The sequence below is a fragment of the Euprymna scolopes genome, chromosome 38, assembly GCF_053919585.1.
Source record: "Euprymna scolopes isolate OS-2025 chromosome 38, ASM5391958v1, whole genome shotgun sequence".
Classification (NCBI taxonomy): Eukaryota; Metazoa; Mollusca; class Cephalopoda; order Sepiida; family Sepiolidae; genus Euprymna; species Euprymna scolopes.
In genome coordinates this window covers 81,216,276-81,226,581 of record NC_136519.1, presented here as the reverse complement: position 1 = coordinate 81,226,581, position 10,306 = coordinate 81,216,276, and the positions used below count along the sequence as shown (strand labels likewise).

At 33.2% G+C, this 10,306-nt stretch overlaps 1 protein-coding gene across 1 annotated transcript in view; it reads right to left on the bottom strand.

The window, feature by feature from the left end:
* Nucleotides 1-2,515: 2,515 nt before the first annotated feature.
* The window catches only part of LOC145263221 (uncharacterized), an 11,667-nt gene continuing 3,876 nt past the window's right edge, over nt 2,516-10,306 (bottom strand). The window contains exon 2 of the mRNA XM_080120306.1: nt 2,516-5,260. Within this exon, the coding sequence (XP_079976432.1) occupies nt 2,899-4,101 (1,203 nt within the window). The 5' untranslated portion in view covers nt 4,102-5,260 and the 3' untranslated portion in view covers nt 2,516-2,898. The remainder of the gene's footprint in view (nt 5,261-10,306) is intronic.

The following is a 10,306-nucleotide window of genomic DNA, read 5'->3' as shown; positions in this document are numbered from 1 at the left end:
CACTGACGTTACAGCTGTGACGTCATCCACATAATCATACTCTCAAACGTCATCCACACCTCCAACATGATCTCGCACGTTATTCCCATCTTTGACATGTTTTCCTTTTTAAAGTCTTTATTTTTCCCTACCAGTAACGTCATTTTGCATACATTAACATCCACGCTATGTTACAAAAAGAAGAAATAGAAGAAAGATATTCAGTTGTCTCTAGAATTGAAACAAATATGGAACAAGCAACAAGCCAATATAATACGAGTGATTTCAGTGTTACTACTATTTATGCCACGACAACTACAGAAGAAAGATATTCAGTTGCCTCTAGAATTGAAACAAATATGGAACAAGCAACAAGTCAATATAATACGAGTGATTTCATCGTTACTTCTATTTACGCCACGACAACTACAGAAGAAAGATATTCAGTTGTTACAAAAGAAAAAAGGTTCATTTTTCACTACTTTCATGTTTATAGGATACAAAAATAAATTTCACATATCAATGAATCTATTTTGCCCTTAACTCATCTGAAGAAATAACAACTATCAATCCACCAAAGGGAAATACATGCGTTTGAGCATAATTAAAAATCGGAAAATTGGAAGAGAAACTGCAAATACCTTATTGTTTGCTTACTGTATGCGTCCCTGTGTTATCAAAGTACTTACTGGTTTTTTTTATACGCTGGATATTACTGCTTGAGCAAGGATAAACATTTTTAAATGGACTTATAATGCATAGCTTTATAAGATGTTAACTTTGTGCCAAATCGACAGTTCCTTCTTTAATGGAATATAGTAGATATTTCACATATTTAAACAAAGTCTTATATAGCTAAGAAATAGTTGAATTTTTTATGTTTTTTAGGTTCCTAGTCTTTGATCACTGAAGTTAAGCAACGATAAGTCTGGTCTGGCCAGTACCAGATGGGTGACCATTTGGGAAGGCTATGTGCTGTATGTACAATGCCAAGTTATAGAAATTTCCAGGTTGGTATCTGGGGACACGTATAACTCACAGAGGGAGATACACCCCTAAATCAAGATGGAAAGTAACTGTAATGTCTTTACTTGTCTTCCTGAGATTAGCCATGGTTGCCGATGCTATTAAAACAGCAGGACCGCTTAAAAAAGTTTTCAAATACTTTCTTGTACAAAACTGCTCCAGACATTTTTATTGAAGAAAAAAGAATCAACAGCAGATAGTAACAACAGCAAAAACAAGATGAGAGCAGAAAACTAAAACACTTGTGACAAGACAGTGTTAACTTTTCCTTTTTGTCAACTCTACAATAAAATACTTTTCCTTGTTTCTTTTCAAACATTGCTGTATTTATGTTTTCAAAACCAAGTTTATAAATAAAGGAACCTCAACAATGGGATTTAGAAAATCTGACAAATTTAAAGGCTCAAACACTAAGCTCCAAACGGCATATTTTCTACACCACTTGAACATAGATACTGAAACTTACAGAAAATCCATGACATCGTTTGACAAAGTTAACATGTGAAGTAACAAATTATTACACTACAATAGATATTCTCTTTTCAATCGACCACTTTAAACACTCGACTAGCTACAACCATTAAAAAAGATTTCCCCCACTCTCTATCTGTGCCTAAATCTAAATGCAGACTGCATGAACAAAGCTTCTTTGCCAGAACTACTCGCCTTTGGAACATTGTTCCACTGTCCTGCTTCCTGACTGAATACAACACAGTAGCCTTCAAATGCAAATTAAACAAGTTCTTATTGAACTGTCCCCATAAATAATCAAAGTCTACCTAATTTACACCATTAATGATCACCACATTAGCACTTTATATTCAATTACCCTTATCCTTGAGTGACCTCCAGGCCTATATAAATGGTGACTCCCAATTAAAAAAATATTTTTATGCTTGCTGACGCAGATATTTTACAATAAGAAAGGTTATATGGCAAGACGAATTTGACAGGTGAAGTAACAAATACTAACCCTAAATTATTTATTTTCCTCAATTTTGCATTTATAAAACTTTGTTTATGTTTAAATTAGCACTTTCTCTATGTTGCTATTTCTATTATCTTAATGTTTCATTCGTTTCTATGACTGTATTTTTTCATCAGTAAAACGATAACTTTAATACACAATTTATATTAATTGTTGTGGTTGTTCTTGGTTATAGACAAAGACCATATTGTCATCCAAGACTACCTCTACCAAAGCCAGAGACCACACCACAATCTGTCTAGAAAATTATTAACTTGAATTTGACATTAACTTCGCCACCTGCTCAAAAAAAACACCTTTGAAAAGTCTTTTAAGGATGGCAGAAAGAAATCTTCTTAAACCACAGTGTGCAAACCATCAACCTTATTCTATAATCTCAATGTTGTCTTTCATTGCCATGAGACATCGGGGAATCTGTAAGCTGATCAATCTATAGATAACACACTGTTCAAAGCAACAGAGAAAAATTACAGAACGAACTCAAAATCGAAAGATTTAAAACTATTATAGGTACACATATAATCTTTCTTTTATATTTTCAACCACAGATTGTGATCCATCTTCAATCGATCACTTTAATTATATTTTTTCTGAATCCAGGCATTTTACAATCTTTCTAGAAAATCATTGACTTGCTTGTGGCATTAATTTCGACTTCTCTTCCAAAATAAAAGAAACCACCTTTAAAAAGTGTTTTCAAAATGGCAGAGAGAAATCTTTTTCTGATCCAAGCATTTTAACTTTTAGAAAGGTTTGTTTAAATGTTTCGCAGCCCTGCTTCCCAGTTGAATACAACATCGTAGCCTTCAAATCTAATGTAAACAATCGCCATCTTACATTCATTAACTCTTATTCTCGAGTGGCTTTCGGGCCTTGATAAGTGGTGACTTCTTGATCCAGACATTTTACAATAGCAAAGGTTTCCTTAAATGTCTCTTTCGATGTGTTTTTAAATTTGATTTTTTGGAAAATGCTGAGCCACACTCTTCGCAAACAAAGGGTTTTTCTCCAGTATGTGTTCGTAAATGTGATTTCAATGAAGAATTTTGTGTAAAAGCTGAACCACAGATTTCACAACGGTACGGTTTTTCTCCAGTATGTGTTCGTTTGTGTTTTATTAAATAAGAAACTTGTGAAAATTTTGATGCACAAACCTCACAAGAATAAGGTTTCTCGCCAGTATGAGTTCTTATGTGTTTTTTTAGATCAGAACTTTGTGAAAAAGCCGACTTGCAGACTTCACAAGAAAAAGGCCTCTCACCAGTATGAGTCATTCGATGTTTTTTTAAATAAGAATTTTGTGAAAATGATGCGTTGCATATCTCACAGGAATATGGTTTCTCTCCAGTATGTGTGCGCATGTGTAGCTTTAAATTAGATTTGTTTGATAGTGCTAGTCCACATACAACACAGTTTAGTTGCTCTCCAGTGTGAGTTCGCATGTGTTGTTTTAAATTAAGATTATCTGTGAATGCTGCACCACACACTTCACAAGAGAAAGCTTTCTCTCCAGTGTGAGTTCGCACGTGGGTTTTAAGATTAAAAATTTCAGAAAAAGAACAACCACATACTTCACAGGAATATGGTTTTTCACCAGTGTGTGTTTTCATGTGCGATTTTACGTGAGAACTTTGTGAAAATGCAGATCCACACACTTCACAAGAATATGGCTTCTCGCCAGTATGTGTTCTCATATGGGAATTCAAATTTGAATTGTCTGAAAACGCTGAACCACAGACGAGACAAGAATATGGCTTTTCTCCAGTATGAGTTCGCTTGTGTTTTTTTAAATCAGAATTTTGTAAAAATGCCGAGCCACACACTTCACAACAAAAAGGTTTCTCTCCACTATGTACACGCAAATGTTTCTTAAAGTAAGAATTGTCTGAAAATGCTGATCCACACACTTCACAAGAATATGGCTTTTCTCCACTGTGCACACGTATGTGCTTTTTTAGGTCAGACTTCTGCAGAAATCCTGACTTGCACACTTGACAAGAATATGGTTTCACTCCACTATGACCCTGCATGTGTTTTTTAAAATAACATTTGTCTGAAAATGTTAATCCACACACTTCACAAGCATAAGGTTTCTTTATAGTGTGCATCTTTTTTGTTTCATTGAATTAGAATTATGTGAAAATGCTGACCCACAAAGTTCACAAGCAGAATCTGAACATGTGTATTTTTAAAGCATATTTGTCTGAAAAGCCTGACCTACAGCCTTTACAAAAATAATTTGTATGTTTAATATGAAATGAGAATTCTTTGTAAATTTTTATTCACTTTTACAGAATATCTTATCTCTAGTATCTTATAGGGTTAAGAATAAATTTTCTCTCATTTAATTTAGTTCTTTATTCTTAATAATTTCTGCAAATTCTAGTATCATAAATAAGAATCCAATGTAATATTAACAAAATTTGGCAAACTTTCTGAAGAGAATTCATTTCTTGATACCCATGACTTAACATCTTCTGTTTTCAAAGAATTAAATCATAATTATCATCTCTAGTATGTGATATTGTTTGTAAAGTGTCATTTTTGGCCATTATGGGGCATTTTTTTACCTCTTTTGAGCTCCTAGGGACACCAAATCCCAGTGTAAATGGAAAACAGTGCAGTTTCAGGCCTTAACACATATTTGAGGTGATAACCATGAAAATCAAACATATCAAGTTTTTGTTGAGAAATATGAAAAAAGAGTCACAAAAATGGGCATTTTTATCGTTATAAGTCCCCAGGAATTTGCCAGCTTCACCCATACTGGATTTATATTAAGAACAATAGGCCCCATATTTTGGTCAATTTTCAGAAAATCTAATGGATGAATCAAAAGTTATGGGGCAAACATGTCATTTTGGGGCATTTTTTTACCTCTTTTGAGCCCCTAGGGTTGCAACGGGAATTTTCACGAAAATAATTTTTTTACTGTGCACATCTATTTAATGAAATATAATTTGTAGCAAAATTTCAGGAAAAACTAATGGACGGTTATCTGGCAATTGTCCAGACTAACGGACGCACCAAAGCATGGACGCATGGATGCCACTGAAAATATAGGTCCCTCTCCAATAAATCGAGGGACCAATTATGCATATAAACTTTATCGATGTATACAGAGATGATGTTACAGAATTATTGACCAATCTTCACTGCAGGCTCCCATAGACATAATGTCTAGAAGAGTCCATATATTTACAAAATCATCGCAGTGGGCTGTATAGAGATGATGTTCACTTCTTTGTTAATTCCATCCATAGGAATCTGAAGAAAAGAAAAAAAAACTCTGTATGAATTCTTCAGAAAAATAGATCCTAAAATATGCCAGTCATAGTATAAACATTTTTTTAATGGCACATTAAATTTTGTACATAATACATTCAAAATCTACCACAAACTTAACCATCCTTTGTTGTATAATTTCGACCATCCACTTCTAGTAAAAACCTATAGTTCCATCTACCTGAAATCGAATTATCTTAGAATGAATAATTTTTTTAATAAATATAAATATCTATAGTTTTTTTGTGACTGAGCAATAGGTTTTTTTTTTCAGAATTAATGTCTAGTTAAGTCACATTGTGGCACAATGAGAAGTGCCCTTTTGAGATGGTGGGGGCTTCCCGGACAGTTAACCTTGTGCTAAACTTGTCACATAATTTTGGGGAGGTGCACAGACATCCAAAATATCAGGCATACTAACTCAACAGTTTGACAGGTGATGAGTGCGACCCACCTGATTACTTTTTACTTTCAACGTTTCGTTAGACAGCCATTCTTGGCAAATTTATAAAAATGGACGTGGCAAAAGAGTATACGGGAGACCAAAAACAAGAATGTCAGACAACACGAAGGACAGCGCGGACATTAGCATGGCTGAGTTGCTCAGAATGATGTGCAACTGGAGTTAATGGCAGCGATTTGTGAAAAGTGCCACGTCTTGGCAGTAATGACCATTTTGTAAAGAGAGATTCCAACACATGCTAGCATGTAAAACAGATATTAAACCGATGATGATGATGATGATGATGATGACGTCATATTTTAAATAGCATTTCCATCAATCTGCTTGCATTTACCCATGAATAATATTTTTACCAAGTTATGACATTCAACTATAAAATATTTGGACCCGTGGAACAATTTCGATTTGGTTTTTAGTCGCTAAAATAGCGGCTAAGAGGGTCAAAATAATTTTTTTAACAATTGACCTTGGCCTGGCATAAGTTGACTACCACCATTTTTTTCTGCACATGCGCTAATTAACACATATACTACAATATAACATAATAAAATGTTATTATTATTTATATATTATATGTTATATTAAACTTTTAAAATTAAAATTATATTTTATTATTATTTACGTAAGAATATACGTTAAACAACATAGTGAAAATATTTATATGCATGTCTCTATCTATCTCTTTCTCCCTTTCGTCCTTTCCTTTTTTTCTTATCACTTTCTTTCTCTTTTGTAGCAGTTTTGTGCCAGATGACAAAGGACATGAGTCAACAATCAATATGTTCCTTTTGTTAAAATAAAAACACTTTATTTTTATAAAAAAGATGTCTTGTTGCTTATTTCTGTACACGCATTAAATTCCAGCGAAACTATTCCTGTTATTAACAATGATGATAAAACACTGTCAGCAATGACATCAAATCGACCCTAATCACCCTATTAAGCACTACATGTAAGAGAAACGATGTTATATCAACCCTTTAGTCTAAAGAGGATGTGCCTATCGTTTGATAGTGTCTAAGATTGAGAACAATGTAAAATGTTGTATTCATGTTTCCCCTACAAAGAAACTTTGGTTTATTTTCTTTCATTATTCACTCCTCTTCCCAACCAACGAGTTACTGTTTAGCAAAAAAAAAAACGTCTTTTTATGCTGCTACCCTGAATCCTCAACAGCACTTAAATTAGCTTTTATCTTGTTTTCATATTATTTTTAATATCAAACAGGTTGGAAGATCAATTGCTAGTGATGCTCTGCAGAGGAAACACAGCAACTGTATACTGCTATAGCTTTTTGAATAATTGCTTAATAAACATAAAGTGTACAACAATGATCAGTTTAGTATATTAAAAAATAGGATCATGAACAAAGCATGGTAAAGAAATGAAAGAATATCTATAGTTTTTTTTCATGGACAATAACGTAAAATACTATAGCATTGGATTTTATATAAAAAAAATAGAAATATAATAATAAAATTGAATAAAAATTACCAATTCATACATTTATATATATATATATATATATATATATATATTCATGAATATATATATATTAATGCATATATATATATGCATTAATATATATATATATATTAATGCATATATATGTGTATTCATACAGATATATATATATATACATTCATGCATATATATGTATTCATGCATATATATATGTATTCATGTATATATATATATATATATTCATGCATATATATGTATTCATGTATATATATATATATATATATATATATATTCATGCATATATATATATATTCATGCATATATATAGGCATAAATATATATATATACATATATATATGTATTCATTATATATATATATATATATATTCATGCATATATATATACATGAATATATATATATATATTCATACATATATATGTATTCATGCATATATATATATATATTAATGCATATATATATATATATATATTCATACATATATATATTAATGCATATATGTATTCATGCAGATATCTATATATACATTCATGCATATATATATGTATTCATGTATATATATATATATATATATTCATGCACATATATATATATGTATTCATGCATATACATATTCATGCACATATATATATTCATGCATATATATATTTATGTATGTATATATATTCATGCATATATATATATTTATTTATATATTCATGCATATATATATATATTCATCCATATATATTCAGGCATATATATATATATATATTCATCCATATATATTCAGGCATATATATATATATATGCATTCATGCATATATATATATACATGCATATATATATATACATGCATATATATACATGGATATATATACATGGATATATATATATACATGCATATATATATACATGTATATATATACGTGCATATATATATACATGGATATATATACGTGCATATATATATACATGTATATATATACGTGCATATATATATACATGTATATATATACGTGCATATATATATACATGTATATATATATACGTGCATATATATATACATGTATATATATACGTGCATATATATATACATGTATATATATATACGTGCATATATATATATATATATATATATATATATTACGATCATGTGAAGCACTTTCCCAACTTAATACCAAGAGCTTTAAGCTTATCTTTGATGTTATCCTTAAAGCGTTTCCTTGGTTTATGTTGTGGGCGCTTTCCTTGTATAATTTCACCATAGAACAGGTGCTTTGGCAATCTATCGTCATCCATCCTTGTCAGATGTCCAGCCCACCTCATCTGGTTGCGTATAATCAACTTCTCGATACAAGGTATATCAGGCCGCATGAGAACATCCACATCAGATATAAAAGTGCTCCACCTGATGCCCACAATGTGTCTCAGGAATTTCTGGTGCACTCTCTCCATGACTTTTATGTGTCTGCCATAAGTTGTCCAGGCCTCAGAAGCATAAATCAGGGATGGTAAAAAACAAGATTGACAGACACTCATCTTTGTATGATTAGTTATACCCCTGTCAGACCATACTCGCTTCTCTAAGCCAATAAAAGCCTTAGTGGCACGCTGTATCCTATAGTTGACCTCAGCATCCAAGGTTCCATCTCTGGTGAGAGTACTACCCAAATACACAAATGCGTCAACCATGGCAAGTCTCTGGTTGTTGACAAAAATATTTGGTTCCACATACAAACTACCGGGTGGAGGTGTGAACATGACCTTAGTCTTAAGACTAATAGTAAGCCCAAAAGACGCACAGGCCCCCGAAAACAGATCCATGATACACTGCATATCCCTCTCACCATGGCCCACAAAATCGGTGTCATCCGCATAAAGCAATTCACGAACCTGGTTCTGAAAGGTCCTTGTAGAAGCATGAAAACGACAAAGATCAAAGACCCTACCTGTGGTTCTGAAACGCAAACACCTAGAGAACTTTCCCTGAAGGCATACGATAACATAGTTGCAAAATAAATGGAAAAAGTGTAGGTGCTAGGATATTACCCTGCTTCACACTATTGTCGACCGAGATGGGTTCCGATAGGCATCCGTTGAAGTTCAGGCGAGCCTTCATATTAGTGTGGAGCTCCCTCAGTAATCGTAGAAATTGAGGTGGACCTCTCAACTTACCCAGAATTATCCATAGGGCACTTCTGTTCACCGTATCAAACGCCTTAGTCAAATCAACAAAAACCTGATAAAGCGGAACGCTCTGTTCAGTAAATTTCTCCTGCAACTGCCGAGCAGAGAAGATCATGTCCGTGGTTCCTCTGCCCGGACGAAAGCCACTTTGGCTTTCTGGAATGACGGATGGACAAATATACTCGAACAATCTATTGAGTAAAACTCTGGAAAATACTTTGCCAACTGCTTCCAACAAACCTATCCCACGATAACTTCCACAGTCGGTCCTGGGCCCCTTTCCCTGGTACAGTGATATAAGAATTGCATCAACCCAATCCTGATGGACGGGAACACCCCTCCAGACATCAGTGATAAGATGAAGAATTTCATGAACAAGTTTATCACCCCCATGTAAGAGGACTTCCACAGGAATACCATCAAGCCCTGGAGCCCTCCCAATGTTCACTTCCTTGATTGCATCTCTAATTTCATTCTCAGATGGGAACACAGATATTTCATGGATAAGCTTCTGTTGTAATAAAAATTCATTGATGACGTCCTCATCAACATTAGAGGGGTTGTCAAAGAGATCTGAATAATGCTCGGTCCAACGAAGGAGAATCTTGTTAGGATCCTTTATAAGGGCAATTCCATCACTTGAGAGTGGGGGAGATATAGATAGTGTTTGAGGATCAAAAGCTTTTTTAAACAAATGGTACATGCGTTTGAGGTTTTTACAATCAAAAGCCATCTGGATTTGGTTGGCGAGTTTAGCCCATCACTAATTCTTCATTTGGCAGAGTCGCTTTTGGAGAATGCCCTTGTTTACTTTAAGTGACTGTCAGAGGGACTCTCGACCTCCATGAGAGGCAGACAACATCTTATGGTGCAACTCATTTTTAGAACTTAAGAGTTGAGTAATTTCAGAATC